Here is an 18,673-nt window from a genome sequence, read left to right as displayed (position 1 = left end):
GCCGCTCCCCTGGCACATGGAGGTTCCCAGGCTAGGGGTCCAATCGGAGCTGTAGCCACTGGCCTGCACCACAGCCACAGCAAGGCGGGATCTGAGCCGCGTCTGCAACCTACACCACAGCTCGCGGCAACGCTGGATCCTTAACCCACTGAGCGAGGGCAGGGACCGAACCCGCAACCTCATGGTTCCTAGTCGGATTCGTTAACCACTGCGCCACGACGGGAGCTCCTGTCAACTCACTTCTAAGGGGAATCTAAAAGCGTTGAACTCACAGTAACAAAGAGGAGGTGGTCGTTTCTGGGGTCTCAGGGGTGAGGGAAACGGGGAGATGTTGCTCCAAAGGTGAAACCTTTCAGTGAGAAGACGCATCCGTTTTGGGGACGTAAAGTCCAGCTGGTGACATGGGTCATAAAGACCGACTGTACACCGGAAAGTGGCTAGGACGGGGACCTCACGGGTTCGCAGCACACACCGCAGGCTCCTCCGTGAGCGCACAGGCGCGGTAGTCAGCTTGCTCGGGGCCATCGCTGCACGACGTACACGGATACGACGTGTCACATCCCACACACTCTTCCTGTCACTCACTCACCGATAGAGCCGAGAGAAGGAGAGGATGGACCAAAGACAGGAATACACAGTTCACAGAAAAAGATCCAGAAACACCTGTTACATAGATGAAAACACACCCCAAGCCACACTTAACTGATGGAAGGCACGTCAGAATATACCGAGCTACGATTTCTCGCCTATGACATTGGTACAGTAAGCTCCGCCGACGGGTCGCTGCCGGGGGCATGAAGACAGTTCGTGCCCACCAAGGTGATGTGGCGTCGCCCGCAGAGCCCCAAACCCCAACAGCGTCAGAAACTGGGCGGAAGCCCACGCCAGCGACTCTGCCCTAGAAAGCCCGCCTGCAGAGAGAGGGACCAGGCACATGACCACGGTCACTGCAGGGAAGGAGGGTGGGCATTTTATGTAAGCAAAAGGGAAACAAGACGTGCGTCTATTTGCTTAGCAGGAAAGACAGAAATTCATTCACCTATGTCTGGGGCGTAGGTGGCAACGGGATCAAGTTACAGATTTCAAGAAGCGAGACTTCTCTGAGGCCACTTGTCATATTATTCTGACCAGTAAGTTAAAAAGGAAGGAAAAGCAAACCCTAAGTCTAGACAGACACAAATGCGTCTGTAGGAGAAGCAACCCATGTGGGCCTGGAGCAGAGCCGCGGACCGCTGTCCCCCCGGCCGGCCATCCAAGGAGGGCTCCCGCCGCGCCCAGCCCTGCCAGGCTCCCGGCAGGGACGCAGGAAGGAGCCCCCCTCCCCAGGCTGTCCGTCCGAGGAGGAGGAAGAGCAGGACTGACGTCCAGAGCATCTGAAGTGGAAACGGGGGGGGCTGGGGGGGTGCCCACAGATCCTCCTGTGGGAGAGGACGCCTTATGCAGACATGCTGGCCTTCCAGAAGTTTCTGCCAGAACCTCAGGTCTTCCCTCCCGTGTGGATGGGCGGACCGACGGACCGGCTGGCGGGGGCAGGGGCAGGCGCCTCTGTGGGTTTGGGAGGAAAGCGCCCACAGCTGCCCGGGCCCTGCACGCCTGTCACCTCCTCCTTCTGCCGCTCCGCCTTCTGCTTCTTCTCCAGCTCGACCTGCTTCCGCGCCAGGATGGCCTCCTCGTGGCTCAGCTTCCCCTGCAGCCTCCGGCACTCGCCCGCCGCCAGCTGCTCCTCCCGGTCCTTGGCCTGCATCTTCTTCTGCCACTCGAGGAACTCGGAGAAGTCCCCAGCTCCGTCCACAAGCTTATCCACCCTACGGAGAGGGCATGTGGTGGGGCTGTGGGCACCGCAGGCGGGGCTGCCCTGTACCCAACACCCACTGTCCACCTGTCCCGGTCCTGGGCTGCCCCTGCCAGCCACATCCTTCCCTCCCTTCAATCACTTGTCTGGCTACTTACCTGCCTGTCCACCATGCCCCTGCCCACCCCTCTGTCCAACGGCTACCCGTGTCCACCTGTCTGTCCATCCCCTCATCCGTCTGGTCAGCCACCTAAACTCCCACCCCACCCCAGCTCATGGGGTTATTAGCTCAGGGGTCTGGCGCCCTGGCGGTCTATGGGAGGGGCCACGAGAGCGGTCCGAGGAGGTGACCCCTAGGGAGGTTTGGGGGGTGCGGAGCCTCTTACCCAGTCCACCCCCTCACTGGGTGGAGATTATCTTCCTAGGGTGTAGCTGTGACCCTGACACTGGCCTGTTGGAGCCCCCCCACACACCTGCAGGACCACAGCCGCCAGGTAACCCCTCTCGTGCTCTGCCTGTCACCCCCCCCCCGCCGGGCTCCCTGAGCTTTCTCCACCTCTGCAGCTCCTTCTCCACCTGCCGCTGGTACAGGGCCGCTTCTCGCAGGACGGCAGCTGTGTTCAGCTTGACCGGGGCGTTGTTAGGCTGTGGGAGAGTTGGGGCGGCTGTGACAGAGGGAGTAGGGGAGCCCTGGAGCAGCGAGTGCCCCTCTGCCCTCCTGCCCCGCACCCCTGCCTCCCACCAGCACTTCCCTGTGCTCAGGGCTAGGGTTAAGCCGTCTGAGTCCCCGAGGGATAGGCCAGGAGGTGGGTGCTAGGGCCACGGGCCTGGAGCCATCACCCTGAGCGCCCCCACCGACTGGGCAGGAGCACCCCTCACCCTGTAGAAGGTCAGCTTCGGAGTCTTGAGGATTCGAGGTGGGTCTCGGAGCTGCAGCTTCTTCTTGGGGTCCTACAGGAGTCAGGGCCTGGTGCCTGTGCCCACAGGGGGCCCCCAAACGCACCCCGGGTGAATGGTGGGCTCTGTGCCCCTGGGAGACTGGCCCACTCCCCTCCGTCCTAACTCTGGCGGCCCACCTACATGTCCTGGCCCAGCTCACCCCGCAGGCAGCACCTCTGTCCTCCAGGGACCTTGGCAGGGGCAGGGAAGGGGCAGGGCCTGCCAGGCTGGGGACAGCAGTTGCCAGTCGGGGGCTGGAACCTCCGGGTTCAGTGGCCCGAGGGCCTGACCCCCTGACCCTTCCTGGGCTGCTCTCTGCCCAGCCTGCTGCCCTGCTGACACTCTCAGGGTGGGCGCCGCAGCCACGCTGGGGGGAGCAGCTGGGAGAAAACCACCCCATGGGAACCCAGCCATCACACCCCTGGCGTGCTGCTACGACGCTGGGTGCCCCCTCCGCTGGCCTGTCCCATCTGCCTGTGTTGAGGGCGGGGCCGGGCTGCTGCTACAAGGTGGGCCCCCGCTCAGCCAGATGGGGCCTTCCCTGCCCTGCTCCTGACTTGCCTTAGTCACGAGCATACCTTGGGGCTTGTCTTACAGAAATACTGAGTGCATAGAACAGAAGCCCTGGAAACACTCAGAGAAGAAGACGCGCCTGGCCATTCCTGGCGGCCCTCAGCCTGACCTGGGAGCGCTGGCCCCGTGAAGCCTGGCGGGCTGGGCGTTACCTGCTCCGGGGGCTCCCCGCGGGTCCTAGGCACCGCGCACCGCATCGCCTCGATGTTGGCCCTCAGCAGCAGCTCCTGCGGGGCAGCAAGCTGCTCCAGCCCCAGCCGCCGCGAAGGCCCAGACCAGCCCCCCGCCCCCCGCAGCATCATCCCTTTGACCCCTGTGCCCCCCCACACACACGAGGGCTCCGGGAAGCCAGGGCCATGCCTGGCTCGCCCACCTCAGCCTTCCAGCGATTGTGTCTCTTGGTCACCTCCAGTAGCTGCTGCTCCCTGGGCGGCTGGTAGGTGCTCCTGGGGACCTGGTGGGGTAGCGGAAGGAAGAGCCCGCGGGTAGTGGCTGCAGGCTGGAGGGGTGAGCAGAGGGCCCCACTGGAGGCCTGTGGAATGTGGGTGGAGGGAGTGGTGCCTGGGCCAGGAGAAGCAGGGTGGGAAGGGAAGCCGCTGAACTCTGACTGGGCCCCGCTGGGTGTTGCCAATCACCCAGGGAGGAGGAGGGTACACAAGCACAGGGCCTGGGCCCCCCAGACACTGGAGGGACGGGCAGAGGACTACGGGCCAGGTGGGGTGGGGGGGCTGCCGGGACAAGTGAGACTCAGAGGGTGGCACCACTATGTCACAGCTCATGCTGAGAGGCACACGCTAAGGAACAGGGCAGGGTACAGCTGGGGCTGGGAGGGCAGCTGGTAGGATGAGACAAGTGCATTTAGTGCTGAGGAGCTGGGGTCAGCAATGCTGAGGCTCCTACAGACGGGAAACCATGGGGTAGCTCAGCAAAAGGCCCATCTATCATCCTTCCATCCATCTGCCCATCGGTCTATCCATGTGATCATCCATCCATCCACACACCCATCCATCCATCCATCGTCCATCTACCCACTCATCCAGCATCCATCTCTTCACCCATCATCTGTCCATCCACTCATCTACCCATTCATCCATCCTGCATCCATCCATCCACACACCCATCCATCTATCCATCTATCTGTTCATCCATCAACCATCCATCCATCCACACACCCATCCATCCATCCATCTGTTCATCCATCATCTGTCCATCCACTCATCTACCCATTCATCCATCAACCATCCGTCCATCCACACACCCATCCATCTATCCATCTATCTGTTCATCCATCAACCATCCATCCATCCACACACCCATCCATCCATCCATCTGTTCATCCATCAATCATCCGTCCATCCACACACCCATCCATCCATCCATCTGTTCATCCATCCTGCATCCGTCCATCCACACACCCATCCATCCATCCATCTGTTCATCCATCAATCATCCGTCCATCCACACACCCATCCATCCATCCATCTGTTCATCCATCAATCATCCGTCCATCCACACATCCATCCATCCATCCTCTCACACATCCATCCATCCATCCTCTCACCCGTCCCTCCATCCACACATCCATCCATCCACCCATGCATCCAACGGATATCTTCCAAGGGTTTGCTCTGAGCTAGGACTGTTCCAGCATGGGGAATACAGGAAAAATAAGATGGATGAGGTCTGGTGAAAGACACACATTATAAATAGACCCACGAATTACTAAGCAACAACGAAATCTAATTGATGCCATGAAGAAAGAGATCTGGGTCATTGAGAAGGAAATTAGAGATGACCAGACCCAGGTGAGGGGTTCATGGAAGGCCTCCCAGGGAAGAGACTGTGATGAGGCCTGACAGGTGGTGGGAGTGGGCTGGGACCCTGGGACCCTCTACGTGGTCCTTAGTTCTCTTGGGAACCAGGTTGGTTCTGGGAAGCCGAGTCCACCACAGGCGCTTGGAGCAGAGCCCGAGAGCAGTCTGAACGTTGCACCTCCAGTCGTGATGATGAGTGCAAAGGCAGACATGCAGCCCGACCTGGTCTTGTATTTCCACGGACTCCTCGGCCTTAGCTGTCCTCTCACGCCCCGGATGGCGCAGAGTGTGCGTATGAGAAAAGCATCCTGTCTGATAGACGTCCGCAAGGCAAGGGGAGGGAGAGGTAGAGGAAGAGGCCCTGGGCAGATGGGGAGCCACGCAGAGGCCCTGGGGGGGGACAGGCCTGGGAGATTCTGTACACCCCAAAGAGCACAGAAGAGTACACTGCCACCTACACACGCACATGCACAATGGGGAGCGAGCGACAGTGGGTCAAAAGCGGGCTCCGGGCTCCAAGAGCAGACAGGTCTGAGCCCTGTGGCCCAGCAGCTTCACCACATCTACTGACCAGACCTCGGTATGCAGTGCGAGAACCCAGGCCACTGGGCAGGCTCTGGGTCAGCTGGGCTTCCCCCTCTGGGAGGTACAGTGGGGCTGGCATCATCCTTGATGCACCTGGTCTGGCCCGGTGCACCTGCAGCCATGGGAAGAGCCCAGGGCCCCCCTGGCCTGCACGATGCCCACACGATCCACTCTCAGGCCTGGACGGCTTGTGCCCACTGCGACTGCTCACACTCACCGGTCTTGTCTTGGCCACCTCGGGCACTGGCTCGGGCACTGGAATGGCGCGGGGCCTGGGGGCAGTCAGGTTGAACTCCTTGGGCTCTGTGACCTTGGTCTTGGTCTTTGAAGGAGGAGACTGATTGGTCAACACCCCCTGCAGCTGGGTGATCAGCTCCTGGACCTCCGGCTGCCACCTTGAAGGCGAAAGTGGGAGCAGCCACTGAGGGTGGCTTCCTAAGCAGATCTACAAGGGGACAGTCCCTCGAACCTGAAGGACCCCCCTGAGCTTGTCTGCCTCGGGGTGGGGGTAACCATGGAACCACAGCCACTCTCTCTGGGCAGGCACTGTGCCAACCACGCCCTGGAGCCGCGTACGCTGGCGCTCCTCTTGTACAGAGAAGGAAACAGGCCCAGCGGCGTTGCTGTCCTAGGTGAGCGGGGACCTGAGGGGCGGGGACAAGGCAGGTCCCCGCAGCCAGAGTCTGGAGGCTCTGAGGATGAGCAGCAGCTGGCACATGGAGCCAATCTGAGCCCGAGCAGATGGCACAGGGGAAGGAAGTCAGGAGTGAGGAGGAAGCTGGCGATTTGAAAGGATGTCCCTGGAGCTGGGCGTTGCTGACAGGTGGGCCGGGAGCTGGGGGGGGGTCTCAGAGTCCTGAGGCGGTGGGGGACCCTGCTCGAGGCTCCCCCCATGCCTCCGCACCCACCATCACCAGCCTGGCCCGTGTCCCTCTCGCGGGCTCTCCTGGGAGATCGGCTCGGTTGGAATAGCTCCTGCCCCAGTTTGAGGCCCACGGTCACCAGCGGGAGGAAGGGGCTGTGCCGTGGCAGGAAGGCTGCAGGGGGTGGGGGCTGGGGCCCGCCCCAGGGATGAGGACCCCCCTCGGGCGAAGGGGCGGCTCGGGGGCCAGGAGCCTCCCCCCACGGCTGTGCCGGAAGAGTCCCCGGAAGTAGGGGGCTCCTCCAGGCCACCGGAAGGGAAACAGTGGCCTGGGGTGCACCCCGACCCCGCAGGCCCTCCCAGAGCCCGCTGGGCTGCTCCTCTGCCCACGGGTCCTGGCCCCACCGCAGAACCAGTGTTTGCCCGAGCCTGTCCCGGGAGGCAGCTTTGGGGTGACAGGCCGGGAGGGGCGCCTGGGGGCAGCCCGGGAAGAGACGTGGACCGGAGTCCACCAGGAGCTGCACTGAGGCCTCAGCTCCCCGCTCTACCCCTGCCCCGCGTTCCCAGGTCCACAGAGAGGCTGGGGCCTGCAGGCTCCCAGCGGGGTGGCCCCGTCACAGCCCCTGCTCAGCGGGGGGGCTCCAGAGCAGAAGGGCCAGCCCTCGCCCCTCTGACCCGGCTGGGCCTAAAACCACTTCGGGCCGCCAGGTCCTGTTGGCCACTAGCCGGCTGCCCACTGTGGACGTCCCCCGGGGCCCGGGCTCAGACGCCGGGCCTGCCCACCTCATCAGGGGGTCAATCCAGTTCTCCTTCACGTAGGCTGTCTCGTACACGAGGCTCCACTCGTCCTTGATCCACGAGCCGAGGTTCAGGGGGTTGAAGAGGAACCCGAGGAACTGAGGGCAGAGGGGAGCCGTGGGGGCCCGGACCCGCCTGGTGAAGCCCCCGTGCCCCCTGCATGGAGGGTCAGTGCTGAGCGCCAGGCATGGCCAACATACCAGGAGGGGACCACTGCCCACAGCAGGCCGGAGACCCCTCCCGACAGACGGACGGAGAGGGCGACCCTGCTCGGCCCCCACAGCAGCAGGCACAGCAGGCACGCCCAGCAGGCACGCCCACGCCGGGGTCGGGGGCCCACTGTGCTAGAGGCAGCTCCCAGGACCCTAAAGGCCCACACCCCACGGCACACAGAAGTTCTGGAGCCAAGGAGTGAACCCGAGCCACAACAGCGACAATGCCACTATGCCACTGTACCACCAGGGAACTCCCGCTTCTGCAGTTCTTGGTTGGGACAGATGGACAGCTGGACAGCTGCTTCCCCCGGCCCCGCCCCGGGGGGCCCTGGAATTCCAGGAATGGACTTGCTCCATTTTCTGCAACCTGTCCCCTTGTCCGGGGCAGTGGCAGTGGGTGGGCCCAGGAAGGTGGCCCGCCCACTCAGCCTCACTGTGGGTGGCTGGTGCCCGTGCTGGGACTGAGCTATTTGCCCTGGGTGGCCACCGTGTGCCCTTGGGGGGGGAGCCCCGACAGGCCCATGGCAGGGAATCTCCAGAGGCATGGGCTCCAAAGGCTGTCCCCAGCTCCTGGCCCTCCAGTCTAACAGATCTGGTTCCAGAAGACACAGGCCCAGTCTGGCTCCCAGCGGAGACTGGACTCTAGACACCCCCAAAGCTGCACGGCCCCTCTTGGAGGAGGAGAGGGCGCCCTGGGCCCGGAGTTTGGTTATGAGTCAGAGGAGCCCGAGAAGAACCAGAGGCCCGACTGTGAACAGATAGTCCTGAGCAGCAGCTAACATCCAGCAGGTACCGCCCACGGGCACGTGAGGAATGGAACCCAGGTGCCCCGGGCACTGAACGAGCACACGGACAGCAAAGAGACACAGGACAGGCCCGGCAGTTTCTCCAGTTAAAATGAGCCAGAAAGGTGAGAGGTCAGACCCTTGACCCCGGGTTTAAGGACAGAACCTGGGGCAGGTGGGGGCTCACCTTGCACATCTTGTGCAGAGGCTGGGACTTGATGATGTGGGAGAAGAGCCGGAAGCCGAGCTCCTCCAGCTGGAAAGTGGCCAGGTAGCAGATCACTGCGGAAAAAGGGCGGGAGAGAGGGGAGGAGGGCGCTCCTACGCCCCGGGCCCCTCGTGCTCGATCTTGGGGGCGTCAGCCAGAGGCTAAGGGCCCGAAGGGTGCCCCCCAGGAGCAGGAACCGCAGCTGCTGGCGCCCACCTCCATCAGGGTGTGTGACAGGCAAAGCCCCCCGGGCGCAGGAAGGCGAGAACCATGGACAAGAGCACAGGCGACGTGTGGGTCAGGTGGGGGGCCTTCCGAGCCTTCCGAGCACGTCCACCAAACTTCTCTCATGAAGGTGAGAACTTTCGGATTTCCGTTTGTTATGTCTTTGTTTTCTTTTTTTCATTTTTGACCTCCCTGAGGCATGTGGAGTTCCCAGGCCAGGGAACAGATCTGAGCCATAGCTGTGACCTAAGCTGCAGCTGTGGTGACGCCGGATCCTTAACCCACTGTGCTGGGCTGGGGGTCAAACCTGCGTCCCCGTGCTCCCAGGACGCCCCCGATCCCGCTGCGCCTCAGTGGGACCTCCCCGGTTTGTTGTTTCTGAGATGGAACCGCCAACTAGAACTTGGATGTCCTGGGGCTAGGAGGGCATGGGGGCCCAGAAGCCCACCTCTGCTGGGTTCCGAGCACCCTGCAGGCCCACCCTCTCCCCTCCCGGGCAGGGCCCAGGCGCGGGGCCACCCTGCCCACATGGCTACCACACCCCTTGAAGGGCGGCAGCCCGCAGGAAGCCTGGGCAGAGGCCCGCCTCTGTGTAATCCCCATCGGGACAGTCCGGGTTCTGCCCCTTGTCCTCAGAGCTGCAGGCCGGACTCGGCCGAGGACAAAGGCTGGTCATTTCCCCCAGACTGGCCTCCTGGGGGCGTGCTCTCCCAGCCAGGCCGTGGTGCAAGCTCTGTCCTCGGGGCCTGGAGTCGGTTTCCGTGTGGCTGAGATGGGGGAACAGCATCCGGTCCACCCACTCGCAGGTGACTGCCAGGGTCAGGGAGGGAAGGGGGGCAGGGGCGTCACAGAGACGCCACGAGCCAGCGCTCCGCCTCTGCCCCGGTGGTCACAGGCGCTGTGGGGTCTGTCGCCACAAGGAGGACAGGGCCTGGCCCGCAGGGACCCGTGGGCTTCCCCGACGTGGTGGCCACGTGCACCCACCCTCAAAGAGGCTGTAGTCGGCCCACAGGCAGAGCCGGCCGTCCCGCACGTAGAAGGCGTCCACCACGACGGTCAGCAGCTTGCGGTACTCCAGGCACCCGGACAGAACCTCCATGATGAACGCCTGCTTCTGGGGGCTCAGGGCCTGGAAGAGAAACAGCCCGGGAGGGGGCCCGCCAGCCGGGGCAGCAGCCCCCCGACGTGGGAGCCCCTGGCGGCTCCCCCACCCCCCACCCCCCAGCAGCCCACAGCACCCAGGCTGTCAGGGCTGCTGACTCTCTGACCCAGCAGGTCCACCCCCAGGAATTAAACAAAAACGACCCCAAAGGAAAATCCCCGCGTGATTCCACTCCTGTGAGGCCCTACAGGAGTCAGCTCCCCAGGACAGAGTCGGGGGCGCCGGGTGGAGGGAGGGGTTAATGGGGACAGAGATTCAGTCTGTGGAGGTGAAGTGCACGCTTAGGAAGAGTTAAGGTGGTAAGTTTTATGTCGTGTGTGTTCTACTGCGCACACGAAAAAGGGCAAGCTCCTAGAAAGGTTTTCCACCGAGTGATGTAAAAAATTACAAAAAAAAAAAAAGAACAACTAGCAAGAAAAATCTCCGGGGGAGGGGATTAGTGGCGGCAGAGACGGACTTTTCCCCATTTGATCTTTGGGACACTTGGGGGTCTGCAGCCTGTGTGCGTTTTGTGTTACCTACTCAAAAAAGTAACTAAGCAGAGTTCCTGTAGTGGCTCAGGGGTTAATGAACCCGACTAGTATCCATGAGGACGCTGGTTCAACCCCTGGCCTCGCTCAGTGGGTTAAGGATCCCGCATGGCTGTGGCTGTGGCTGTGGTGTCAGCTGGCAGCTGCAGCTCTGATGCGAGCCCTGGCCTGGGAACCTCCATGTGCCGCGGGTGTGGCCCTAGAAAGACAAAAAAAAGTAATTAAGTTTGGACAATAAGAACCAAAGAACATCTGGTGCTGCCAGCACAGCAGCGGAAGGGCTGGCGGCAGGGACCCTGCTGAGACGCTCACCAAAGCACTTTGGAAACTAAGCTTCGGGAGGCTTATGGTCTCCACGCACTTCACCCAGTGATCGCACAGCTGGGAACGCACGGGAACCATGCAAAAGGCAGGAGCCGCCACGTACGAGAGGTGCAGGGCAACGGCTCGCGCGGCGGGGAAAGGGGGCACGAGGAGCCAGACACGACCTCCCCGAGTCACGGGTGTGTAGGCCGCAGCCATTAGGATGACGTGTGGGAAAATTGCAGCAAGATGATGAAATAGCCACCACAGCACAAAACCGAGAATGAGCACCCGGACCCCAACCGATATAAAGTACATCAAAACAGACTGTCATTAGCAGCCTCATGCCCCGCCAAAGGTTTTTTTTTTTTGGCCAAAATCTATTAAATACATTTTGGTACCCCATTGCTTTATTTTGAACTTTTTATTGACAGTGACATTTTCGTACATTGACTGGACATGTATTTGTGTTTCTCTCCTGTGAATTATCACTTTGTAATCTTGGCAAACTTTTCTTTTTTTTTGCTTTCTTTAGGGCCGCACGCACCTGTGGCATATAGAAGTTCCCAGGCTAGGGGTAGGATTGGAACTCCTTGGCTAACATATTTATTGGGATATTTTTCTTAATCTTTTCTTTATGGCCACACCCATGGCTTATGGAAATTCCTGGGCCAGGGATGGAATCTGAGCCACGGCTGTGATGCAACCCCAGATCCTTAACCCACTATGCCACAGTGGGAACTCCAATATTTTTCTTAATTATTTTTAGGAGCTCTTTGTGTATTAAGGCAATTAACATGTCATTAATGTGAAAGTTATTTGACACGAGCTTTTAACTTTGTGTAAGATTTTTTGGCATCTACAGCATATGTAAGTTTTACTTTGATTTGAGGCCAAGGTACCTTTTCCTCTATCTTCTCCTCCCTTGCTTTTTTTTTGTCTTTTTAGGGCTGCACCTGTGGCATATGGAAGTTCCCAGGCTAGGGGTGGAATCAGCAGAGCTGCAGCCTTCAGCCTACACCACAGCTCACAGCAGTGCCGGGCCCCCCTCCAGCCACACTGGCCTCCCTCTTCTTCTCCAACTGGTGGGATGTCCCCTGAGCGCCTCGTGCTGTCTGTTCCCTCTGCCTGCAAGGCTCTTCCCTGCGCATCTGCTCCCCTCCCTCCCAACAGGTGGGATGCTCAGATGTCACCTGACCAGGGAGGCGTCCCGTCCCGACCACCCAGCCTGGCCAGCACACACTAATAGTGTATTACTGCCCCTTCTCAGCTGGAGTGTCATCTGGGGCTCAGGAGACAGGGAGCACCTGGCCCCTGGGGACAACTGTGGGGACCCCGGGACTGCCTGCGTGCATGTGGGCACGGGGCAGGCCCTCCCTTGGCAGCACGGCCAGGGGGCGGAGGGGGGCCTCTTGCTCGGGGTTATCTTGGCCTCAGTTTCCCGCTCAGGCTCCTCTGACCTTGGGCTGCACCACAGCAGAGGGCACCAGCCCCTCCTTTTAGCTTCCTGATCGTGGTCAGAGGAAGCCCAGCACCCAGAGCAGGCAGGCCCGAAAGCAGTGAGTCCGCAGGGCTGGCCAGGAGGGTGCCCTGAGCCAGCGCCGCCTGAGCTGAGGGTGCCCTGAGCCAGCGCCACCTGAGCTGAGGCTGCGGGACGGCCGGCTGCCTGTGGCGGCCTCCTCTGCCTTGGGGCACGACCTCACCTCCCCTAATGGTTTGGGGCGTATGGGTCTGTATTTTGAATAAGGTCAGCGCCTGCTGATCTGCCTCCAGGCAAGGAGACCAGGCAGGGCTGAACTGGCCCAGGGGTCCCGGAAGGCACAGAGCCAGCAGTAAGTGACACACTGGCCCCCATGCCAGGCTGAGCCCACAGCCAGGTCCTTGGGGCTGTGAAGGTTAGCCCAGCCGGTCACAGGGACTGAGGTCAGGGCAGAGGGCACCGAGCCCTAGACCAGGTCCTTCTGGCCAGGCCAGCAGAGGGCTGCCGGGCTCTCTCCCAGAGGAGGCAGGGCGAGGCCGGGACCACCCCTAATTCTGGACCAGCCTCCATCACTGAGGCTGGAGGGCCACCACCCGAGGAACTCGGAGCTCCTGATACAAGCATGGGCCCTGGTCAAGTTCGGAGCTGCGGAGTCGGGGGAGCCAGGCAGGTCCCAGGGAGAGCAGCAAGCACTCAGCTCAGGGTCTCGTGGGCAGCCCCAAGGGTGGGGACTGGGCCGTGGGCAGGGGAACCAGGGCTCTTTACAACCCCAGTGCCCCCTACAGGAGTGCCCGGGGTCCCTGCTGGAACCGCAGGGTTAGGGCGGAGCTGGACCAGGGTCCAGGGTGGGGAGGGATCAAAACCCTGATTTTACTGCCATACAGGATCCCTAACTCCTACCACCAGTACCTAGAGGCTCGTGCTAATCAGCGGTGCCAAGACCCAAGTCAGTGAGAAAAGCAGGCAAAGGGACTGGAGGCTGCCAGATGCCCACACAATCCCTTCTCCCTTCTTCCTGCCTGACAGAGAATGCTGCCCCGTTGGGGAAGGGATGGGCCCAGCTGAAACTTTTCCCAGCCCCCTTGCTGATGGAGCCACACGACAAATGGCCCTAATCAATGAGACCTGATGGCAAATTGCTAGGTGTGGCTTCCCAGGCAGCTCCTTGAAAGTTAGGCAGATTCCGTGGCACCTGCCTCAGGCCGTTTGCCTTTCTCCTCTTCTCTCTGGGCTACGGATGCAATGCTGGAGTAGGGCAGCCATTTTGTGAACATAAGGCGAAAGCCAATTCTGAGGATGGACAAGCAGAGAAGCAGCAGAATGGGTTCCTGATGGCACCGCGGAGACGCTGAGCCCGTCCTGGACCGCCGTGTCTTCTATGAGCAAAGGGACCTCCAATTTCCTTAGGTCACTGCCTTCCTGGAGTTGTTACAGCCGAACACTGTTTCCAAATGCAGGTCCAGACAGACAGTTCAGAAAAGTGCTCATCGAAATATCACAAGAGAAATGCTGGTAAAAACTACGCTAACTGCCTTTTCCCATTTATATGGGTGGCAAAGATAAACACGTTTGCTGGCACGCCATGTAAGCAGGCCTAGAGGAACGGGCACTCCCCACCTGCCAGGCAGAGGGTCGACAGGGGGGCCTCCGTGGAGGATCAACTGGCAAGAGCTTTTGAGTTGTGAGGCCAATACCCTCTCAGGAGAATCCGTGCTTTCTGGGGCTGCAGCCTGCGCGCTGGAGCCTGGTGTAGGCGCCCAGGAGCAGAGGGACAGGTGGGCCAGTCAGCCCCGGGGAGGTTTGTGGCAGTCAAACGCTGGCTCCTTAACCCACTGAGCAAGGCCAGGGATGGAACCCGCATCCTCACAGTTCCTAGTTGGATTCATTACTGCTGAGCCAAAACAGGAACTCCTACCTTGAGACTGTTCATTGCAACTGCAAAGACGGTGTCTGCAAATCAGGTCACTTCACAGGCAACCGCGGGTTAGGACGTCAAGATATGTTTGGGGACCCACTTGAATCCACAGCTCTGCCCTTCCCCAGACTCCCGCCCGTCGCTCTATGTGCTGTGGCATAAAGGCAGGTGGCAGTCTTAGCCTTGGCCTAACAGGCCCCGTGGGCTGAGCCGGTTTTCCGACAGCTGGAAGTGAAGGTCTGGGGCTCTGCCAGTCAGTCAGGTGTGGCTCCCCCCTGGACCTGGGGTGGGTTCCTGAAAGGATCTGAGAGGCGCAGGCATCTGCAAAAGCAGCAGCCTCTCCGGGACATGGACCCAGACGGCCCCCTTGGGAGAGTCAGGGTGCGTGCGGTTCGGGGGCAGAGCTGGTGTGATACCTTCCCCGCACCCCGCCCGGAAAAGCCCGGGTACCGTCATCACACCTCCGCTCACTGGGCCACAACTGGGACTCACTTACTGTTAATAACCCATTGGTTGTGGGGGAAATTTCCCCAACTATTCCTTGTAACAAACCCAACTTTCTGTAATTATTCTGGGAAATAAAGACATTAACTTCACTATTTCTGCTGAGTGGACAGAGAGCAGGAGGTGGAGGAGTCAGGCTGGAGGAGGGTGAGAGGCGTGGCAGGTGCAGGGTTCGGGGTGAGAGGCCTTTTTTTAGGATGAGTGAACTAACAGCAGCCCTGGGTGGTGGGTAAGACCCATCGAGGGGGGTAAGGCCGGACAGACGGAGGGCGCGGCTAGAGGGGGAGAGGTTGAGAAGAGGGTGAAGGGACGTGGGGGAGGGAGGCCACCCTACCCCCCATCCCAGCTGACTGCCAGGCTCCAGCTGGCAGAGGAACTGAATGATGCTGGGGAGCAGGGGTTGGCTCAGGGGTCCCAAGCTTTCTCCTGTGAGAGTAGCTCTGGATTCCAGAAGCCCTGCAGCCACTGCGGGCACCGCCAGGGCCCTGGCCCCCCAGGTCTTCCGCTGCTATACCCCGAGGTGGCTCATGAAGGAGGAAGGGAAGGTGGGTCCCTCTGTGGCCTGAGGGCACAGCAGAGGCCACCCCCTTGCAGGTGTGTGGGGGTGAGTCTGGCCACAGCCGCATCACTGGGAGCCAGCAGAGCAGCTCACACGGGCCTGCTGCCCAAAAGCAAGGATGGGCTACTGCCAGCCGTCGACGGCAACATTCCCACGGTGACGGGGGCGATGGGGGCAGCATCCGAGTAGCACCCCCGCCTCCAGCATTTGTGGGGTAGACCTGGCCCCTCTGGATGTCTGGGCCAGCGGGGCCCACACCCCAAAGTCCTGAAGCTGGCGCCCCTGCAGGGCATGTCCCTGCTGCCCGGGCACCTGCCCTCCCTGGATGGGTGGACGTGGGGTCAAGGCACAGCGAGGCCTCCGAGGTGCCAGCGCCTGGGCAGACCTGAGAGGTCAGCCTGTGCCCCCGCCCCGGGAGCTTGGGCCCAGGGTCTCTCTGTATGAGCTTGAAGTGGGGTGGGCTGTGGCGGGGACAGAGGACAGGGACTCCCCTGGGGCAGGGGATGCGAGCTGAGTGGCTGTCCAGGTGTGGGGCTCTCTGGCCTGCGCCCAGCCCCGGCCTGGGGGACAAAGCCGTGCCCCGGGGTGGGGGGTGCAGCACGGAGGTGCCGGCAGGGTGACCCTGTCTGCCTGGGTTGAGGACGGTATGACCCGGGCTTTCCTGAGCATGTTCTGGGGGCCTGGACCCGCCTCCCGAGACGCAGCGGGGGGCCCGGCCCTGAAGGGCTCCGGCGAGTCAGTGCGATCCGGGCGCCCGGCCTGTGGCTGGAGGAACCTCCCGGGCGCTGCCTCAGGAGCGCAGGAAAGCGGAGGTTCACGGGGCGCGGGATGCTGTTCCCTGGAGGCTGCATCACTGCCGACAGGTGTCACGGCCACGGCCTCCCGCACAGTCCCTGAGCCACCAGGCCAACCTACCTGCAGGGAGGTGGACACCGCCTCCAGGAACTGCTCGGGATTGTCCCGCTCAGGTTTGAACTGGTCCAGGTGCTTAATCACAGTTTCAATGCATTTTCCATAGCAGGCCATCTTCCCAGGACAAACCCTAAAAGCCAACAGGGATAGGTCACACCCTCCATGCCCCTGGACTGTCCTCAAACCGACAGGACATCCACCGGGGAGCCTGGGTCCTCCTGTGGCAAGGAGGTAAGTGGGGGCCCCGGCTGGGGTAACCCCAGGCCCGCTTCCTGGACGCTGTCCCTCAAGGCCTCTGCTACCTGTGGGGCCCGGGTGTGGGTAGCAGGTGCTGGGGAGCCCACCCCAGGCTCCCACGCACCCCAGCAGCCCTCTCTGCTGCAGCCCTGGGGGCTCCCAGGCCGCCTCCACGGGCCCCCGAGCCCTACAGCTCTGTGCTGAGAGGACGAACCCCAGGGGAGGCCAGGCAGAGAGTGGAGGGCGCTCGCGAGCCTGCCTCTGAGCGTCCCTCAGCCCAGCGGGGGCACGGTGACTGGTGACGCGGGCCCTGCTCAGAGGAAGAGGGGGACCTGATCCCAAAAGTTTGGATAAGAGCAATCCTGGGGTCACCAGGTTCAATACTCCCATTTTGTTTTACCTGATTTATTTCTAATTTTTAATTTTTTTGCCCCCCGTGGCATATGGAGTTTCCCTACCGGGGATCAGATCTGAGTCACAGTGCCACCTATGCTGCAGCTGTGGCAACAGCAGGTGTCAGGCAGGGGAGCAAACCTGTGTCCTGGGGCTACAGGGACACTGTCAACCCCACTGTGCCACAGCGGGAATTCCAATACCCCTGTTTTATTTATTTTTAAGTGGTGGGTTTTTTTTGTCTTTCTAGGGCCGCACCCTTGGCATATGGAGGTTCCCAGGCTAGGGGTCCAATGGGAGCTGTAGCTGCCAGCCTACATCACAGCTATAGAAATGCCGGATCCTTAACCCACTGAGCAAGGCCAGGGATCGAACCTACATCCTCACGGATGTTAGTCAGATTCATTTTCACTGAGCCACGACGGGAACTCCTATTTTTAAATTTTTTATTAAAATTTTAATTTTAAAAATTTTTCGCTTTTTAGGGCCACATCCACGGCATATGGAAGTTCCCAGGTTAAGGGTCAAATCAATGCGACACCACACCCACAGCCAGTCTATACCACAGCCACAGCAACACAGGATCCGAGCTGTGTCTGCAAACTGTACCACAGTTCATGGTAACCCCAGATCCTTAACCCACTGAGTGAGGCCAGGGGTTGAAACCACATCCTCATGGATACTAGTCAGACTTGTTTCCGCTGCACCACGGCGGGAACTCTAACACCCCTGTTTTAAAGACGAAGCAACCAGCACCAAGAGAGGGTACATAACTGGTTAAGAGGCCAGGCCCGAACCTTCCAGAAACACAGCAGCTCAAGGAGACTGGTTTGCTCAAAGCCCTTCTTTGGCAGACCCTGGAGAAACTCCTTGGGTGGGGAAGGGACCCTAGGAACTGGTTCCGACAGGTGACCCTCCAGTTGTCCTCAGAGTAGGGTGGCCGAGCTCCCAGGGGCTCCGCTTTCACCCCCGCCTGCTCCATGCTGATCCAGCAGCTTCTGTGGGTCGCCACCCTGCTGGTCCTCCTGAGCACGAGCTATTGGCATAGCCAGGCTGCTGATGCCTGGGGACCGTGGGGGCACCTCCTCTCTGCCCAATAAGCTGGAGTGGCCCCGAGAGCAGCACCCAGACCGAGGCCCTCCAGGATGCAGACCGAGTGAAAAACAGGAGCTACATACACTAGCCCTGAGGGTGGCCCGTGGACTGGCCGGTCCCAGCCAATCCCTGTGCGTTGGGTGAGTCCCTCCATCATCACTTGCGAGAGAATGAGTGCTGTGGGGGTCCTCGTCGTAGCGCAGCGGACATGAATCCAACTAGGAACCATGAGGTTGCAGGTTCGATCCCTGGCCTCGCTCAGTGGGTGAAGGACCTGCTGTTGCCATAACCTGTGGTATAGGTCTCAGACGCGGCTCGGATCTGGTGTTGCTGTGGCTGTGGTGTAGGCTGGCAGCGATAGATCCAACTCAACCCCTAGCTTAGGAACCTCCAAATGTGGCAGGTACGGGCCTAAAAGGCAAAAATAAGTAAATAAATAAATAGGTATAGAAACAAAACGAACGAGGGCCAAATGCCACCAGACACTTCAGAGAGCCTCTAGCACAAAACACGCAACAGAAACCTGCAAAAAAAGGAAGCCAGAGAAAGCAGACAATGTACACAGCAGGGAAACCCAGGAACACACAGCCACACCAGCTCTGCGAGACAGAGACATGGTCCCCCAGAAACACTCACGGGAAGAGAAAGGGTTCTTAGAAATTAAAATATGACAGCAGAACTGAAGATGCAAACAGAGGAGGAGGAAGATCGAGCAGAGGGAACCTCCCAGAGGCAGAGAAGATGAAGACGTAACCAGCGGGAAATAACACCAAGAAACTCGGGGACC

At 60.6% G+C, this 18,673-nt stretch overlaps 1 protein-coding gene across 1 annotated transcript in view; it reads right to left on the bottom strand.

Annotated features, from left to right (window-relative positions):
* The window catches only part of CFAP99 (cilia and flagella associated protein 99), a 38,643-nt gene that overhangs the window by 13,679 nt on the left and 6,291 nt on the right, over nt 1-18,673 (bottom strand). The window contains exons 2-11 of the mRNA XM_021100933.1: nt 16,165-16,291; nt 9,781-9,925; nt 8,551-8,645; nt 7,349-7,461; nt 5,921-6,098; nt 3,678-3,758; nt 3,457-3,531; nt 2,672-2,743; nt 2,349-2,437; nt 1,601-1,805 (exon numbers count right to left, since the gene is read on the bottom strand). Coding sequence (XP_020956592.1) covers nt 1,601-1,805; nt 2,349-2,437; nt 2,672-2,743; nt 3,457-3,531; nt 3,678-3,758; nt 5,921-6,098; nt 7,349-7,461; nt 8,551-8,645; nt 9,781-9,925; nt 16,165-16,275 — 1,164 coding nt within the window. The 5' untranslated portion in view covers nt 16,276-16,291. The remainder of the gene's footprint in view (nt 1-1,600; nt 1,806-2,348; nt 2,438-2,671; nt 2,744-3,456; nt 3,532-3,677; nt 3,759-5,920; nt 6,099-7,348; nt 7,462-8,550; nt 8,646-9,780; nt 9,926-16,164; nt 16,292-18,673) is intronic.

The sequence above is a fragment of the Sus scrofa genome, chromosome 8 (genome assembly GCF_000003025.6).
Source record: "Sus scrofa isolate TJ Tabasco breed Duroc chromosome 8, Sscrofa11.1, whole genome shotgun sequence".
Lineage (NCBI taxonomy): Eukaryota > Metazoa > Chordata > Mammalia > Artiodactyla > Suidae > Sus > Sus scrofa.
Note: the sequence above shows the minus strand (reverse complement) of the source record. Positions and strands in the feature narration are given on the sequence as shown.